This window comes from Pelophylax lessonae (assembly GCF_965119305.1).
Source record: "Pelophylax lessonae genome assembly, chromosome: 4".
Taxonomy (NCBI): domain Eukaryota; kingdom Metazoa; phylum Chordata; class Amphibia; order Anura; family Ranidae; genus Pelophylax; species Pelophylax lessonae.
In genome coordinates this window covers 670,261,447-670,280,938 of record NC_138771.1, presented here as the reverse complement: position 1 = coordinate 670,280,938, position 19,492 = coordinate 670,261,447, and the positions used below count along the sequence as shown (strand labels likewise).

Here is a 19,492-nt window from a genome sequence, read left to right as displayed (position 1 = left end):
TGAGTAATTCCAACTTTTGCATACACACCCCTATCATCACCATGCCAATCACAATACTGTCTCTGAATGCCCGGGGATTAAATCACCCAGCCAAACGGAAATCACTGTGGGCGACCGCCACCACTCATCACAGTGACGTTCTTTGTGTACAAGAGACTCACTTCTCTCATTCACCTTTACTGTACTGCCGGCACAAAAATTTCCCCCACATCTTCCACTCCTGCTACTCGGCCAAGAAAAGGGGGGTGATGATCGCAGTCAGGGACTCAGTATCCTTCCAACAACACCACCTGACGACAGATGTTCATGGCAGCTATCTCATCCTAGTTTGCTCTATCAATAATGTGGCGTATACTATCCTCAATATCTACGCGCCTAACCAACGACAGATTCCTTTTCTCTCCAAGGCTCTTAAAGCCACTGCCAAAGTCCAAAAAGGACATTTAATTGTCTGTGGCGATTTCAACACAGTCCCCGATGTGACTCTTGATTCTACTGCCCCTTCCAAACGCCACGATTCCAGGCTGAAACAGCTGCTCCATTCTTATGACCTACATGATGCGTGGCGCTGTCAGCACTCCGAAGAGCGTGACTATACGTACTTTTCCCCAAGTCATAATACTTATTCCAGGATCGACCTCTTCCTACTGGACAAGTGGTTATTACAAAATGTTTTGTCTTCTGAGATCCACACGATAGCTTGGTCGGATCACGCCCCACTGACACTCACCCTGTCAGACAAATCGTCCCAACAATCCCACTTCATCTGGCGTACCAACAATTTTCTCCTCCAGCAGCCCCATGTGGTCAATCACATCTCCACTCAACTCGAACAATTCTTTGCCCATAACCAACATTCTGTATCCGACCCAGCTGTGGTGTGGAACGCACATAAAGCGTTTGTTAGAGGTCTGCTCATCCAGGCGGGCTCTAGGGAGAAGAAGAGGAGATCCGCCCGTGTGGACTCTCTTCTCTCCTCTATAGCTACCCTGGATGAGTCGAACAAGAAGCACCCTGATCACAACCACAAACTGAAACTTACTGCTCTGAGACATGAGTTGAGGTCTCTATTGTTGGTGGACTTTGAACGTTTCCATCGCAGATGTAGGGCAGTCTCCTACTCCACCTCCAATAAAGCAGGGAAGAGCATGGCTCAAAAAATTAAGGGACAAAGAGTTAAATCCAGAATAGAGTATGTACACAACCCCATCTCTTCCAAAAAGGAATACAACCCACAAGACATTGCTAACGCATTTAGTCTCTACTACGAGGCCCTATATAACATAAATCGAGAACCGGACACGCACCAGCCCTCCAAAGCAGAGGTTGATGCATTCCTGGCGGCGGTCTCACTCCCCACCCTCACCACGGAACAATTAACACTCCTGAATGCCCCGTTCACGACACAAGACATTATGAAGGTTATTTCAGCCCTACCATCTAACAAAGCGCCTGGACCTGATGGTCTGTCGGGCGAGTACTTTAAGCACTTCCAGTCCATCCTCTCACCCCATCTGTTACCTGTCTTTCTTCAAGCTGCCTCTTCCTCTACATTCCCTCCGGAGATGCTTCAAGCTTTGGTAATCACCCTTCCAAAACCTGGGAAGGCCCCTACCTCCCCTCAAAACTTTAGGCCAATATCCCTCTTAAATATAGATGCCAAGATTTACGCTAAATTGCTTGCCAACAGGATCCAAGCTGTCCTTCCCTCCCTGGTTCACTTGGACCAGACGGGCTTTACGCCTTTTCGCCAGGCATCAGATGCCACCAGGCGTCTCCTCAACATTATCTATCATGCTGAGACCTCTCGAACGCCTTCTCTGCTTCTCTCCTTGGATGCAGAGAAGGCGTTCGACAGGGTCCATTGGGACTATCTCAGAGCTGTACTGACTAAATTTGGTTTCCAAGGTACTATCCTGTCGGCGGTTCTTGCACTGTATTCCACCCCCCCGGCGAGAGTTTACACTTCCAACATGCTATCCCGGCCCTTTGATATTACGAATGGCACTCGTCAGGGGTGCCCCCTATCCCCCTTAATTTTCAACCTCCTCATGGAACCACTAGCGGCTCATATCCGTTCTAATCCCCTTATCTCGGGGTTTCAGTTTGGATCAGTTAACCACAAAATCAGCCTATTTGCGGACGACGTAATAGTGATGCTGTCTGACCCTCTCCAGTCCCTCCCGGAAACGTATCGTATCCTCCAATGGTTTAGCGACGTATCGTACTATAAAGTTAACGTGACCAAATCTACGATCCTTGATCTACATCTTGACTTGGCGACTAAATCCATCCTCCAACAACGTTTTCCATTCTCATGGGCGGAACACTCCATTCCTTATCTCGGTATCCACCTAACTGCGTCGGTAAAATCCCTTTTCAAAACAAACTATGCCCCCTTCCTTTCTAAAATGCAATCTGAACTACAATCACTACAGCGCCATGAATTGTCATGGTCGGGCAGACTTGCGGCATTGAAAATGATGATTCTTCCCCAACTTCTATATTTGTTCCGCACGCTACCTATGCCCATCCCCAACTCCTATTTCACATCCCTACAATCCATCCTGAGAGCATATATGTGGCAACATAAGAAACCGCGTTGCGCCCATTCGTTCCTGACTAAACACTGCCTTGCGGGGGGAACGGGCTATGTTGACTTCCGAGACTACTACTTAGCTACCCTGACGACTCAACTGAAGGACTGGTTTCGTTCCTCACCCTCCACTAGTTGGGGTCAGATTGAATCTACCCTAATACCCAAACTGTCCTTACGAACTTGGTTACTCAGTGCCCCTCATGGTCCCACAATTCCGTCATCCTTCTCTCCCCCTATGGTGGCTTCACTTGCTGCCTGGTGTAAACTCATACCCCTCACAAATTTCTCACCCAATGTAACTCCGCTACCAATTCCGTTGGAATCCATCACCTTGTTGATCCCTGACATTTCCATCACAGACTGGACGTCACACGGCGTCCTGACGCTCCAACATCTGCTTCAAGGCGATGCCCTGAGACCTTTTCCTTCCCTACAGCTGGATTACGGCCTCTCCCCCTCAACACTCTTTACATATCTCAGGATTAAACATCTTCTTTCTACTCTTTCCTCTCCACTCTATGGCCTTCCATCCCGTCTCTGGAATTTCTTGAACTCCCCTGCCACCTCCTCAAGAGGCATTTCGCTGATATACTCGCTCCTGCAGGACAAGTCCACACTCTCCAAATCTCGCCCTCTCCTCCAATGGGAGGCGGACATCCAAAGCTCGTACACTCCGGGCCAATGGCAGGCGGCACTCCGTCATGCCTACAAACACACCAAATGCTCAGCGCTTTGGGAACAAACGATTAAGATTACCCTCCGTTGGCATCTCACGCCCTCCAAGCTAGCTACATTCTACAAATCCTCTCCTCCACTTTGCTGGAGACAATGCGGGCACATAGGTGACATATACCATATCCTTTGGGATTGCCCATTTCTACGCAGCTACTGGTCGGCCGTATTTGCCAAACTAGGGGAAATCGCTAACTTTACCGTGGTGCCATCTCCGGCCCTGGCCTTACTGAACCTCATGATTGAGACATACCCTCCTGAATCTAGGCACATCATTACCCATATCCTCTTGGCAGCCAGGCTGAATATCACAAGACACTGGAAAAGTTTACATCCCCCCAAACTGCAAGATGTCCTGGACATGGTGCACACGCACAGCTCATATGAGTTGATGTTTGCCTCCAGTAGAGGGAACTACCAAAAATCCCTCTCCTTGTGGCAACCGTGGCTAACCTGGCAGCGCTTGTCAACCAGCCCTGCTCTTCCTTGACACATATTTAGCCCTTGTGGGTGGTTGGCTATCAATATGTCCTAATCTCCATATGATGAACCCATGTTTCTTTGTTACACTTTTGATTGTTACAGTTTACTGCTCATTGTACCTGTTGAAGTTGTTGAATTTCACTGCTTGGAACAATGTCTATGCACGACTATCTCTGTTGTATTGTATAAATCTCAATAAAAATTTATTGCAAGTAAAAAAAAAAAAATGTCACTTCTGATCCTCGCTGTCACTTTCACCAGCCGGCAGGGAAGAAGCTAACGGAGTGCGATCTGTGCTCCATAAGCTATAATGGAAGATAGGTGGGACATTAGGGGACTTTTATACCCCTGATGTCTCATTAAAGAGAACCTGTCACCCAAAAAAACATCACATTGTCCTCATGGGATGAAAAAAAAAAGTTTACTCTAAGAGAAATGTAGAAAAAATTAAGTTACACCCAAGCACCTAAAGTTAGCTCCCCAAAATCTTTGGGTACCCCACACCCCATACATGCATGAATGTAAATACACATGTCAGGGACACCTACACCCAAGGCCATTGATTGCACCACACATTACATATCAGCACACACACCGGACTCAGATCAATAACTTTCAGCCCATTTCTCATGGTTATCTCTAAACTGATGACCTGTAGGGGATTATAAAGTGTCTCCTATGGAAAATATAAGGCACCGAAGTTTGTCGCCATTTCACGGGCGCACACAATTTTAAGGTTTGCCATGTTGGGTATCTATTTACTCGGTACAACCTCATCTTTTATCTTTTACCAAAAATGTGGGTCATTTATTGTGTCTGTGTGCCCTAAAATTATTTTAGGGTTTTATTTACTGGAATTTAGTGCTTAATAAACTGTTGTGCTAATATGGTGTGACATACAAAATTGGGACTAACACTATTTTATTCTCTGGGGTGTCTACTTTCAGAAAATAGATCATGTTTGGGGGTTTTATCTAATCTTCAAGACTAAAATGATGTTTTATACATGAATGCAAAAAATGCAAAAAATGTTCTGGCAGAGAAAGGGTTGAAGGGAATCTGTCAAGAGAGAATCATGGGGGCGGCCATTGATGAACTCTCCTTGTGAGAATGCTAGTTCCCTGGCTGTCATGCTGATGCTTTCCCTTCAATACTGTCTCAGTCTCTGACCCGGAACAAGTATAGAGAGAAGGAATTCTGACACTTCTCTGATTCTTATTCCCAGCATGCTTGTTCCGGGTTGGAGACTCAAAGTGGAATAAAACCCAAAAACAAAAATAAGATATATTGGAGCTTACCAATCCTTAGATGCGGTGGCTGCATTAGTCTTCTGTTTTTCCCCTTTATTTTCCCCTGTTGATCCTTCCAGTAACACACTTCCTGTCTTAGGGTGGCTCCTCTATCTATGGAGTGGCAGTGGAGACCCCCTTGGACATCAGCATTGTCTGGAGAGGGGGGGCGGGGTGACTAACAAATTAAAGGAGAACTCCAGATAACACTTTATTAGCCGTTACACCAACATTCGTGTCTCCTTTTGGGGAAAAAAGGTTTTCCATTAATGAATAAAAGCTGACCATTGTAAGCACCCCTGTCAGTGGTAAATGGTTTGTCCCAACCCTCTAACTGCCACTTCTGCTGGACAGATTGGTCTGTTATAGGAAGTTGGGAAATAACAGCAGAACCAACAGGTAAAAGAAGGAAGTTACAGGGGAACTCCGAAAAACAAAGACTGCGGTGTTCATGTCAGTGACAGACACCATCATATCTGTCATTTTTTATTTTCTCTTTACTATCACTTTATATGTTCTTACATTACACACAGCCAGGGAACTAGCATTTTCAGAAGGAGGCCTGCAATGGCAATCCTCATACTTCTCCCAGGAGTCACCACTTCCATCAGCCATTGGCTGATCAATTAACCAATCCCACCACCCATCCCTGTGATGTCACCAGACTGTGGGCAGAGTTCTCACATCTTCCGCCTCCCCCCACATATCTTTATACAACCTCCCCATACACCTAACCCAGCATGGAGGGGCTCAGTGAAGGTGGTGGTGAAGGTGTGGAGGTGTCGGATCGGGTCACACAGATCATAAAAGGAGATCCGCCCGGCCTCATAATCCAGATCTATCCTGACTCTGTTACTGGACAGATTGATGGGTAAGGGGGTCACTTTACTGTCATGTGTCACCGAATACTGATTATTATACCTGTGCAATCCCCAGGACTTCTTATTACATCCAATCTCTGACTGCACCCCTTTCCTGTCTATACTGGGGTAACACATCCCGACTATCCATTCATCTGACCCCCCGACATCCACTTCCCAGTAATGTCTCCCTGAGGAGAAACTCTGACTGCTCATCACCTGAGACCAATCCTGAAATCTCTCTGGTGTTTCTGGGTGATTCTGGTCTATATCTGACCTGGATACAGTTTTCCTGTCATCTGATATCTGTAGAATGCTATGAGCTGTGTTTCCATCCAGTAATATGTCTGCAGCTCCCTGTATATAGAAGTATACATTTACCTCTCTTATTATATCAGATAAACCTGTGTGTAAGATCCCCGCCACACCCAGACCCCCTCCATCATGGAGGACTTCCTCATGTCTCTCTCTGTCCTCATTATCTCCATCCTCAGTATCACACAAGTCACCTGTGTCTGATTCCTGTAAGACAGTCAGTGGATCCGTCATGTTACACAGCTCCTCAATGTCCACCATCTTCCTGGACAGCTCCTCCTTCTTTATTTCCAGATCCCGGATGGAGATGGAGATCCGCTCTGCCCGCCCGGAGATCTCCCTCAGGACTCTCTTCTCCAGGTCTTCCAGACGTCTCCTGAGATCTCTAAACAGGGCAGTGACTCTCTCGGTGTCACCAGCTGCTTCTTCTTCTACTTTCCTCCTGTGTTCCTGCAGACTCTGGACTCTTTCCTCCGTCTCCTCTCTCTTTGTCAGAAGTTTCTGCAGAACATTCCTCAGTGTCTCCTTCTTCTTCTCAGAAGCCTCATCCATCATATCCATCTGGTGTCCCCGATGTTCTCCAGTCACACAAAACTTACAGACACAGGTCTCATCCTCAGTGCAGTAATACTCCAGGATCTTCTTATGGACGGAGCATTTCCTGCTCTCCATGGACAAGGTGGGGTCACATAAGATGTGTTCTGGGGACTTTTTGTGGACTCTCAGGTGTTTCTCACACAAAGAAACCTCACAGTGTAGACAGGATCTAACAGCAGATACAGGAGAGTCCACACAGTGAGTACAGAAGACCCCGGACTGCTCCTGACCTGGCTGAGCAGACAGGAAAGTCTCTGCTATGTTACGCAGTTTCATGTTCTTTTGCAGTGCAGGACGATTCGCAAACTTCTTTCTGCATTCAGGACAGCAATATCCTCCAGACCCCTCCTGTGTATCCAGCACACCATCAATACAGACCCGGCAGAAGTTGTGTCCACATCTCAGGGTTACAGGATCTGTATAAATGTTCAGACAGACGGAACATTCCAGCTCAGCTCTCAGATCAGCAGACGCCATCGCTGACAGCAGAAATGAAAGTGAAAGTCTGGAGCTAAAAATACAATTGAACTCGTTACAACTCATCTGCACAGGGCGAGGCTGAGCTCAGCTCTCTGTTGATTTGTTATTAAATGATGTCAGAATAAGACAAGCCCCATGATTGTGTACATTTACAATGATAAAAATCTATTTAATTAATTGTGGAGTGGCATGGCATGCCTTTCTTCCAGCATTCATATCCACAGACCACATCAGGGGTGCAGCATCTAGATGTAGGGTACATGGGCCTTTCTTTTCCAGCAGCAAGCCTGTTATACACCCAGAGATGAAGAGAAGGTGGTGGAGTGTCTAACCAAGTCTTCATCCTCCTCCTCCTCTGTCTCCCAGAAGCAGAAACGCTTGAAGTCATCAGTAGCTGCTAAAGCTCCATGTTCTTCCTCCTCATCCACAGATACTCCTGTCATTGCCCCACCAATTGGCATGGAGGAGTCAGCTGAGATATTTCAGGACAGCGTCAGTCACTTGCTGCAAGAGGATGCACAGCAATTATCCACTTGCCGACACATAGCCGAATGATAGCGCGGTCGGCTTATTCTGGGAAGGCGTAAAATTACGTCCTCCCAGAATTGCGTTTCCTGACGCACCCCTGCCTCATGGGGCATTATGCACCACAGATCATGAAAAAGGGCCAATGACAGCTGCTCTCTACAACGTTATCGCTCCGTTCAATGACGGAGTTATCAGTTGTCAGCAAATCGGCGCATGTCCAGTTCAGTTCTCTCCTCGCACTCTGTACACTGCGATCGGTACAGCGAGCGAGGAGAGGAGGGAGCCTGTAGCACTGTTCACCACCTGCCTCCTCCATTCCTCAATCATGCCTCATCCATGGCTCATATGTGCCCACCCATGCTACCTCAGTGCCCATCCGTGCCACATCCATGCCATGTCAGTGCTCATCCGTGCCACATCAGTGCTCATTCATGCCACATCAGTGCTCATCCATGCCTCATCCGTGCCACATCCATGCCTCATCTGTGCTCACCCATGCCACCTCAGTGCTCATTCGTGCCACATCCATGCCACGTCAGTGCTCATCATTGCCCTACAGTGCCTCAAAAAATTGTAATGGGAAATTCTTTCCACATTTTCCAAAAGAGTGATAGGTTGTCTGAAAATTATATGTGTAAGCTATTTTGCGCCCTAGGCAAGACCAGCTGCTTGCACCCCCCAAAAAAAAAAAAACATAAACATTTGTAAAGCCCAGTCACTGCACTATGGGTGAGCAGGGTCTTAGGTAGAAATGCACCTGCATCTGTGGCTTCACTGGAAAAAAGAATATGTCCCTGCATCCTTGGTGTCACTGAAAGAAAAAATTCCCTGCATTGGTGGTTTCACTGGAAGGAGAAATGTCCTTGTGTCCATGTTGTCACTGGAAGAAAAAAATTGTCCCTGCGTTCATCATATATGATGTGCACCAGTAAATTTAAGGGGCTTGGGTGGTAGGAAGCTGCCAGTGGGGGTACAGGGGTACAAGATGACAAGGGGTGAAGGTGACAGGGGGGATGAAGATGACAGGGGGGATGAAGGTGACAGGGGGGATGAAGATGACAAGGGGTGGGATGGTAGGAAGCTGACAGTGGGGTACAGGGGGGGGATGAAGATGACAAGGGGTGGGATTGTGGGAAGCTGACAGTGGGGTACAGGCTGATGAAGATGACAGGGGGTGGGATGGTGGGAAGCTGACAGTGGGGTACAGGGGGGATGAAGATGACAGGGGGTGGGATGGTGGGAAGCTGACAGTGGGGTACAGGGGGGATGAAGATGACAGGGGGTGGGATGGTAGAAAGCTGACAGTGGGGTACAGGGGGGATGAAGATGACAGGGGTGAGATGGTGGGAAGCTGACAGTGGGGTACAGGGGGGATGAAGATGACAGGGGGTGGGATGGTAAGAAGCTGACAGTGGGGTACAGGGGGGATGAAGATGACAGGGGGGATGAAGTTGACAGGGGGTGGGATGGTAGAAAGCAGACAGGGAGGGATGAAAATGACAAGGATGTGATGGTAGGAAGTTGACAGGGGGGATGAAGATGACAGGGAGTGGGATGGTAGGAAGATGACATGGGGGGGGGGGTGAAAATGACAGGGGGTGAACAATAAAAATAACCCTATCACATGGACAGAGAACACAATTCCACTCCATTCAGTAACAGTTCAGGCTTTGAAGTGCAGCATTCATTAGACAATTGGGGATTTGATAACAGTTCTGTAAACAATTGCAGATCATCTACTGAACTCCATTTTTTACAAACAAAACTGATATAAATTATTACTGAATCTTAAAATGTGTCCTCACAGGAAAGTTTCTGTGTCACCCTTAGTAACCAATCATATTACAGCTCATATGCCCTAGTGCTGGTTGGACAATGACCAGGAGATTCTGACCAATAGGAATGGGCTGAACACCCTCCTGTTTGGTACGCAGCAGAACTTCCGAACAGGGGAAATGTTCTAACCCAAATGGCAAATTTCATTGAAATCTATAGGATTTGAACAGGACAAATTAAAAGTGCTAATTTTGAAGGTTTACAGTATATGCAATATGGGGGTCTGGGTACTGCCCTGGGGGACATGTATCAAAAATCATTAAAAAAAAAAAGCAATAGTTTTTTCAGGAGCAGTGATTCTAATTATGCTTAAAGTAAAACAATAAAAATTAAAAATTCCATAAAATATAGTGCTGGGGGGTCCCCTTAATGTCCCTGTAAAGTAGCGCAAAAAAAAAAAAAACATTCTACAGCAAAAATGACATTTCTAAAGAAAAAAAAGAACGAGCCAAATGCCAATTAAAATGACTCGCAGTTACAATTATTGGCACCTGGCTATTGAAAAAATAAAGAAAAAAATGGCATGGGGTCCCCCCAGTCAATAACATGGGGGAGTGGGGCCCTGCCCCCCTACCCCTTGTCCTCACGTTGATGGGGACAAAGGCCTCTTCCCAACAACCTTGGGCTGTTGTTGTCGGGGTCGGTGGGCAGGGGCTTATTAAAATCTGGAAGCCCACTTTAACAGGGGTGCCCCCTGTTCCTTCCCCCCCCCACCCTTTGTGAATGGGTATCGGGTACATCGTACCCCTACCCATTCACCAAAAACGTGTCAAAAAGTAAAAGAACAATAGAAACAGAATGAGGCGGGGCCAACGGGAGGCGAGAGCATTTTTTTTTTTTTTTTGGGGTCCATCGGGTATCGTGATTGACTATGGATTTACATCGAAGGGCACTATTTTTTTTTTATTTGTTATTAAAGGATTTATCAAAAACTGTTTCTTGTGGTTATTACTTTTTGACATTTTCACCCGATACCCATTCACATAGGCGGGGGGGATCTGGGAGCCCCCTTGTTAAAGATAAGACCCCAACAACCACAGCCCAGGGTTGTCAAGAAGATGCCCTTGTCCACATCAACATGGAGACAAGGTGCTTCGAAGTGGAAGCAAATCCCCCTCTGCCCCAAAGCACCCAGCACCCCATGGTATGGTTAAGGAAGGGGGGCGCTCACTCGTCCCCTCTCTTTTCCTGACATGCCCGGCTGCATGCTCAGACAATGGTCTAGTATGGATTTTAGGGGCCTTTTTTTTTTTTTTTTGGCATGGGGTTCCTCCTCAAATCCATACCAGACCCACAGTGCCTGGTATGGACTGGGGGGACCCCGTACCGTTTTTTTTATATTTTTTTCAGCTGTCAACGGGGAAGCCATTGACAGCTGATGACTCATCGGTTGTTAAGGTCACCTCTGCCGGCTTCCTGGCTCCGCTCCTTAACAACCAGCTTACACTGCACCTTGGTTGGGCAAACCTTTGCATGCACTGTGCATTACAGGGTGTTCGTTGGGGCGAACACCCGGGGGAACACCCTGCAAATTCAGGTGTTTCGCAAATGGCCGAACAGGCAAATGTTCAGCCTGAACTCCTTCTTGGGCCGAACCGTTCGCCCATCCCTACTGACCAATATGGTGTAATCATTTATGCTGGAGCAAACTATCTGACCTATCTCAAATAATGCTCTCTCTGAGGATCATGGGAAATGACTTCAGCCCCTCATAGCAGAATTTCTCCATTCCAGTATCTAGATATCTTTCCTAAAATAATAAAGGTATCAGTAGACCTCCATCACTGCAGATCATGTCCATATGTGAGCTGCAGAGGTCCCTATGTAAAAATGTCATCTTTAAGCCCCTCCTCCATCAGCCTCTATACTGATCCCCATTGGTGGTCGTGGGCGGGGCTTCTTCTTGCTCAGATCATGCAGTGTGCAGAGGCGGGGCTCATCCTGAATATACACAGTAACCCTGGTGTCACGGGTCTTTGGGGTTCTAGAACTTCAGTTCTCATATCATAGTGAGCACAGCACAACCCAATTGGAGGAAATGCTTTATCTCCATTTATTATAAAGAAGTCACTTATAATTATCAGAGTTGCTCTGATTTTAAATTATGAAATAAAAGTTGTGCAGATAACATTTTTCTCAATGGGTTGGCAAGATAACCTTCTGATGAACCCACCATCTCCACATTTATACAAATTTGCAAACCAAAAGAATCTGAGAATTGGCTATGAAAGGAAAGTTTGTTTGAGCTTCAGGGTAATCAAGGTTTTTTCTGAAGACTTCTTCTATAGTCCAAGTTTTGTGTAAGGTTTCCTTGAAGACAATAATGGTAACAAAATGAGAAGATTACACACAAGAGACATTTAACGGGCAAATATTCTGGGACTGTGTTCTAAAGAAAGTTAATCCGGGAAAAAAAGTGATTTTATATATTTCCATATTTTCATAAGACACAACAGTTTCTACTTTTGGGAAACTTTTGGAAAAGACTATAAAAGGTTAAATCACTTTTTTAAAGTATGTACAGTATATACAAGACATCATACTATCTAAAAGGACTCAGTCATGATAAGAAGAATATTACCATGTCTATGTTTTATTGTAATCCTTATAATAAGAAGTGTGTTTCATAATCTATGTTTTCTGAAGTAAGATGGAAATGATGCAAGATGTATCTAAAGATTCTGAAGAAGTAATAATTAATACATTAATATGGATCACTGGATAAAATAATACTTCTTTAGCCAGTGTTACTGTACATGATTAAGATGACAATACACCAAAAGATTACTATCACAAATAATGCCACACACCCCAAGAATATAACTATATACCCTTAAGCAAAATACCATTATAATTAATCTAGGGATAAAAAATATTTTATATGCTATAAGATTGAATCAAATGAATCCAATTTTATTCCCAGGAGACCTAATAAATGGATTTCTAGTCTTAGAGTGCCATCTGGTGGACATGTTAACCCATTGGCTGTGAAAACATTTAGGCTTCTTTCACACGGTTCGCCTCCGCAGGCGGATCCGTGTTGCTCAGCGGGGAATCGATCCGCGATCCCCGCTGAGCCGGGCGGATGACAGCTCCGTCTCCGCTTGCAGAGCGGAGAGGGAGGTGTCTCAGCCCCCTCTGCCCTCTATGGGGGATCGGAGGAGAGCGGACCGCTTGTCCGCTCTCATCAGATCCGCTCCGCTCCCATTACTGAACGGATGGAAAAATAGGGTTTCCATCCGTCCAGATTTCAGCACAGGATCGGATGCGGATGGCAGCGGAGGTGACCTCCGCTGACACCCGCTGCCCCATAGAGCTGCATGGAGGATCCGATCAGATCCGCCTAAAAAAACTGACAGGCGGATCTGATCGGACCGCCCGTGTGAAAGAGCCCTTAGTTAATCAGTAGTTTTACTTACAATCAGAGGTAAGTAAATATTCCAAACTATACCTTCTGGGCAGATCCCAAATTAATAGGATTTTTGGGAATAAAATTGAAAATTCAGAGAGAAAAGGGGGCTTCATATTCATCTTTATCACATCCACCATACTTTTTCATAAAGCTCACTCTCTCGGTCTTAGATTCTCAATTTACCTTTTTGAAGTTCCTACCGGATGTAGGGGCCCTATCTTAGCTTCAAAAACTTCCTGGGTATAATATAATGTTATCCTTACTTTGAAAATTCCATCTTACTTCTGAAAGAAATTCATATGTGTGTGTGTGTGTGTATATATATATATATATATATATATATATATATGTGTGTGTATGTATATATCCTCTTTGTACTAAATTTTAATATATTCAATGAATGGTATTATAACACCTTGGGATTCAGTAATTCATTCTTAGCTGTATAAACACAGCCTGTAGATAGACTGAACCTCTTCGTTCTGCTGCAGAAGAAGCAAAGGTGACCTCTGAAAAATGTGGACCTAGTTGTCGGCTAGGTTAGTTAGATTAGTGGTACTCTGGTACGATACCTATGAGTGGACAGTAAATTATCAAAATTCATCTAGTTCCCAGACATTCATCAACATATTTTAGCCGTATAAGTTGAAAAGCGTTACTGGCCTCCTGTAAAAAAGAGGTCCAGTACTGCTGGTAAGCAGGCATTTTTTACATCTAAGGTGTCGGTGTCTCTGGTGGTCAGTTGCACACGGTGACAGATGTAGGCTGCATGATATTCTGACTGGGAACCATATGTGACAAAGTGTCTTCCAGCTCAATTCTCACTTTCTGTCACAACACCCATTGGGAACTTTTATTCATGGGATAGTCTTTGGCCTTTATATGTATAATTTGTATGTTTATATTTTAACCACTTGCTGACCACTCACAGTAATTCTACTGCGGCAGTTCGGCTCCCCTGGGTCCAGCGACGTAGACTTAGACACAGCGGGAGTCGGGCCGGAGGAGGAGAGGGGGCTATCGCCGCCTCTCTACCCCGATCGTCAGGGAAAAGTGTGAGAAGACCCGCCTGCTTATGTAAACAAAGCAGGCGGATCTTCTCAGTGACAGACAGGGAGAGATCACAGGATTCAGCATAGCTGAACCTGCGATCTCTGTCTGTGTCACAGAACCCCCTCCCCCCACACACGTCAGTAAGCATGAGGCATACATTTATCAACCATAGGGTTAACCCCTTCCCTGCCAGTGTCATTATTGCAGTAACAATGCATATTTATAGCACTGATTACTGTATTAAGGTCACTGGTCCCCCCAAAAGTGTAAAAAATGTCAGTTTGGGGTCCTATCTGTCCGCCACAATGTCGCAGTCCCGCAAAATAAAAAAAAATAAAAAAAAAATCCCAGATCGCCGCCATTAATAGTAAAAAAAAAAAACAATAAAAATGACAAATCTTTCCCGTAGTTAGTAAACACGATAACTTTTTCGCAAACCAATCAAAATACACTTATTGCGAATATGTAGCAGAAAACAAATTGGCCTAAAATGTTAAAAAAAAAATCAGATTTTTAAATTTTTTTTTTGGGAATGTTATATAGCAGAATGCGAAAAATATTGTTTTCTTTTTCAAAATTGTGGCTCTTTTTTTGTTTATAGCGCAAAAATTTAAAATCGAACAGGTGATCAAATACCACCAAAAGAAAGCTCTATTTGTGGGAAAAAAAAGGACGTAAATTTTGTTTGGATACAGCGTTGCACGACTGCACAATTGTCCGTTAAAATAACGCAGTGCCGAATAGCAAATTAGGGCCTGGTCAGGAAGGGGGTCAAATCTTCCGGTCTTAAAGTGGTTAATTATCCAGCATGTTTAACCACTTGCCAACCGCCACCTGACGGTCAGCCCCTCCCAGGCAAAGTGACGTACCGGTACGTCACTAGCCTGGGAGCCAATAGGGGGCGAGCATGTGCCGCCGGAGGCGCGCTCCCGACCCCGCTCGTTCCCTATGCAGCCCGCGCGTGTGACCGGTGGACTCGATGTCCGCCGGTGGACCCGATGTCCGCCGGTCACTCGCGATCGTCGGTGGAGAGGGAGAAAGGCAGGCGGCTAATGTAAACACAGCCGACTGTCATTCTCCCCTGTGTAAAAGCACAGATCATACGGTCCTGCTATGTAGGACCGTTGATCTCTGCTGTTACACACACAGCCACATCCAATCACAGTAAGAAGCACGCCCCTAGGGACACACTTAACCCCTCCCTCTCCAATAAAGTTAACCCCTTCCCTCCCAGTGTCATTTTTACAGTAACAGTGCATATGTATAGCACTGATTACTGTAGTAATGTCACTGGTACCCCCAAAAGTGTCAAAAATGTCAGTCAAGGGTCCGATCTGTCTGCTGAAATGTCGCAGTCCCGCAAAAAAAAAAACGCAGATCGCCGCCATTACTCGTTAAAAAAAAAACAATAAAAATGACAAAAATCTTTCCCTTAGTTAGTAAACACAATAACTTTTGTGCAAACCAATCAAAATTCTTTTCGCTTTTTGCGATTTTTTTTACCAAACATATGTAGCAGAAAACAAATTGGCCTAAAATGTTAAAAAATTTCGATTTTTACATTTTTTTGGGGGAATTTCATATAAAAAAATGTGAAAAATATTGTTATTTTTGCAAAATTGTCGCTCTTTTTTTGGTTATACCGCATGATCAAAAAAAAAAAAAAAAAAATCACACAGGTGATCAAATACCACTAAAAGAAAGCTCTGTTTGTGGGAAAAAAAAAGGACGTCAAATTTGTTTGGGTACAGTGTCGCACGACCGCGCAATTGTCCGTTAAATTCACGCAGTGCCGAATCGCAAAATAGGCCCTGGTCAGGAAGGGGGTAAAATCTTCCGGGGCTTAAGTGGTTAACCATCATTGCTAGCGCAACTCTGTTTTTTTATAACAGAGCCATGTGACCAACGTGCTCGCCCTAGCTTGATGCTTGTATGTGTGCCTGTGCAGGAAGCACGGCCACATCTCCCAGGGGAGGAGGGACAGAGACAGGGGGTGGGTTGCTGAGGTTGTATACACCCCCTCTGAACTTTCAAACACCAAATGGACCGTTACTGGGAGCTACAGGAAAGATGAAGTACACATGCTAGAAAAACAAAAGGAAAGAACGGCTGATTTGGGATGATGGTAATTTGTGCTAGTTATTTAACCCATCCCATACTTCTCCTTTAAATTGTATCGATTATAAGGTATTTGTGATGATTTTGCATTTAATATGTCTGTATTTATTAAGTTTACATTTTTTTCTAAATAGACACACTATTGGCTCCTGAAGAAGCGACCATGTCACGAAACATGTAGAGTTAACCACACTGGTGTAAGAAAATATTAATATATAGTGTATTATATAGTGTATTATATAGTGCTTAGTAGTGCTTTAACGGTGTTATATATATACACACACACACAGTATATATAGTCATTCTAATGGATATTTTGTATGGGTTTTTTTATTATTGTCTGAAAGTAAAATATGGATTTTTTAAGGAGCTGATTGGTGTATGTTCCTTTGAAGCCCATCCTTTTGATTTCTCTAAATTATGCACAATTTTGGGATTTGGCACTGATTAAGATTGTGATTGGTCATGGTACCACCCAGTGGGCACTCTACCTGTATAGATATCGATTGTAGCCCTTAGTAACCAATCATATTACAGCTCTCATGTCCTAGTTCTGGTTTGGTCAGTGACTGGGAGATTCTGACCAACATGGTGTAATCATTTCTGCTGGAGCGGAGTACCTGACCTATCTCCTGTAATACTCTCTCGGAGCATCATGGGAAATTACTTCAGCTTCATCATAGCAGAATGACTACATTCCAATATCTAGATTTTTTTGCTTTCCTGAAATAATGAAGGCATCAGAAGACCTCCATCGTTTCAGGTCATGTCCATCTGTGATATGCAGAGGTCCCTATGTAGAAGTGTCACCCTCCAGCCCCTCCCCCTATCAGCCTCTATACTTTTTTTTTTTTTTTTTTCAAAAAAGTTTATTGAAGGAACATGGTACAACAATATTAAAACATTACAGTGTGAGCATTGTAGTAGGTACAGTAGGTATTGTTCATGGAGGTACAGGTAAAAACACTTGAAACATGTCAAAGGGTAATAATAAAGTTGCAGATTACAGCTTCCAAACTAAGATAAAGTAAAGATGGGGGGGTAGAGGGGAACAAAGTTACTCCCTTGTGTCCAGCACAAGGGGGGGGGGGGAGGGGGGGAAGGTTGGTGGAAAACAGTGCAAAATCTGATATTCCTAAAGTTGAATATTTCAAATGATGAGACACTGATAAGGGTAAGCAGTCAATTTATGTTAGTACAGTATCCATTTAGTAGAAGATTAATCAATGCAGAGATACCTCAATCAATTTTTGAAAATCAGGAGAATTACGAAAAGAGATCCAATCTTTCCAGATATTCGAATAGCGGGTAGGATTATCATGGGTGGTGGCAATCAATTCTTCCATTTCAGAAATCCGCTCGATTTGGAGCAACCAATTTTGCAAAGAGGGAATTTTAGAGGTACCCCAAAGTCTTGGGATACACATCTTTGCTGCATTAATCATTATCATAGGTAATGATCTAAAGTATTTAGGTGGCGGAGTAGCAAAATGATGCAGGAGGAAATGAGCGGGTAGTAGATCTATTGTTTGCTTCGTAATTTTTTCAATGTGTTGACGGACCACGTTCCAGAATGGTTTGATGGACGGACATTCCCACCAAATGTGGATCATATCTGCAAAATGTGTTTTACAGCGCCAGCAAGAATCAGGCACCTTGCTATCAAACTTATTCAATAGATGGGGGGTGCGGTACCACTTTGTGAGAATTTTGTAATTATTTTCCTGAATGGACACATTAATTGAGCCTCTGAGGACGTTTCTGTATATTTTTTCCCAATGGTGTTCTTGGATTTCTATGTTTAATGTTTTATTCCAATCATCACTCAGCTTGTCAAGGTGTGCAGGACACGAGTCCCACAAAAGGGCGTGAATTTTGGAAAGTAGGTGCTGTTGCGGAGAGGCTGCAGTGCACAACTTTTCAAACTTCGTGAAGATTGATGGGAGGGATTTTGATTTGTTGATAAGGGGGGGTGATGAAGTGATGTAATTGGGCGTATTCCCAGAATGATAAGGAGTTATTGTGGAGATTTTCTTTTAGCTCAGGGTGTGATAACAATTTCCCATTTTGTAACAGATGAAATATCCTTAAACCCATTTCACAAGGAGTATTGCAAAGAGAATGACGTGTCTGGCCTGGAGGAAATAGAGGGTTATGTAAAATCGGGGTCAAGGGACCAAGTTGTCTAGTTAGAGATTGGTCAGAGTTGGAGGAATGGAAGCAGCGTAGGGTAGGGCCGATGAGAGGGTGTCGTTTTAATGAGTTTGTCAAATCGGGGTATGGGATCCACGGTAGACACTGTATCGGAAGGTCAGAAAAGGAGTTCTCTAATGCTACCCAGTCTTTGTTTTGTATTTGTGTGTGCCAGTCAACTACACGAAGGAGGTGCGATGCTCTGTAGTAAAGAAGGAAATCAGGTATTCCCATACCTCCTTTTGATTTGGGTCTCGTTAGAGTGGTATATTTTATGCGTGGGGATTTATGTTGCCAAATGAATGCTCTAGTTGCTTTTTTGATGGACAAGAAGAAACTAGCGGGGAGTTGGATGGGAATGGTTTGGAACAGATAAAGTATGCGAGGTAGAATATTCATTTTAACTATGGCAGCCCTGCCAAACCAAGAAAAATGTGCTTGATGCCACTTTTTGAGATCTTGAAGAATTAATTGTGATTTGATTAAGTGATTCAGTTTATACAGGTCTTGTCGTTTGTGTGGGATTTCTATCCCTAAATAGGTGATGGAATTTGGTTTCCATGTGAAGGGAAATGACTTTTTGCACTGGGTAACTTGTGAGTCAGTAAGAGAAATATTCAGAGCTTCACATTTCGATTTATTAATCTTGAAGTTAGCAATATATTGGAAGATTTGAAGTTCTTTTTGTAAATTTGGGAGGGATATAGCCGGACTGGAGAGAAATACCAGAATATCATCAGCGTATGCCGCTAATTTGAAGTGCTGAGAAGGGGTTTTGATGCCCGATATGTCAGGGTTTTTCCTTATAGAATTTAGAAGTGGCTCTAGTGTGAGGATGAATAATAGGGGAGAGAGGGGGCAACCCTGGCGAGTTCCATTGCCGATTGTGAAAGGTTTAGAGAGTGAACCATTAACCCTAGCAGAAGGGCGGGAGTACAGGGACAACACAAGGCCAACCAGTCTGGGTCCCAAGCCTATGGACTCGAGGATTGCTCCT

The 19,492-nt window shown here is 44.4% G+C and overlaps 1 protein-coding gene across 1 annotated transcript in view; it reads right to left on the bottom strand.

Annotated features, from left to right (window-relative positions):
- Window positions 1–5,755: 5,755 nt before the first annotated feature.
- The window catches only part of LOC309553101 (uncharacterized protein), a gene marked incomplete at its 5' end in the record, with an annotated part of 52,276 nt that continues 38,539 nt past the window's right edge, over window positions 5,756–19,492 (bottom strand). Inside the window, 3 exon segments of the mRNA XM_082253998.1 lie at window positions 5,756–7,365; window positions 7,367–7,386; window positions 7,688–7,827. Coding sequence (XP_082110124.1) covers window positions 5,784–7,365; window positions 7,367–7,386; window positions 7,688–7,827 — 1,742 coding nt within the window. The 3' untranslated portion in view covers window positions 5,756–5,783.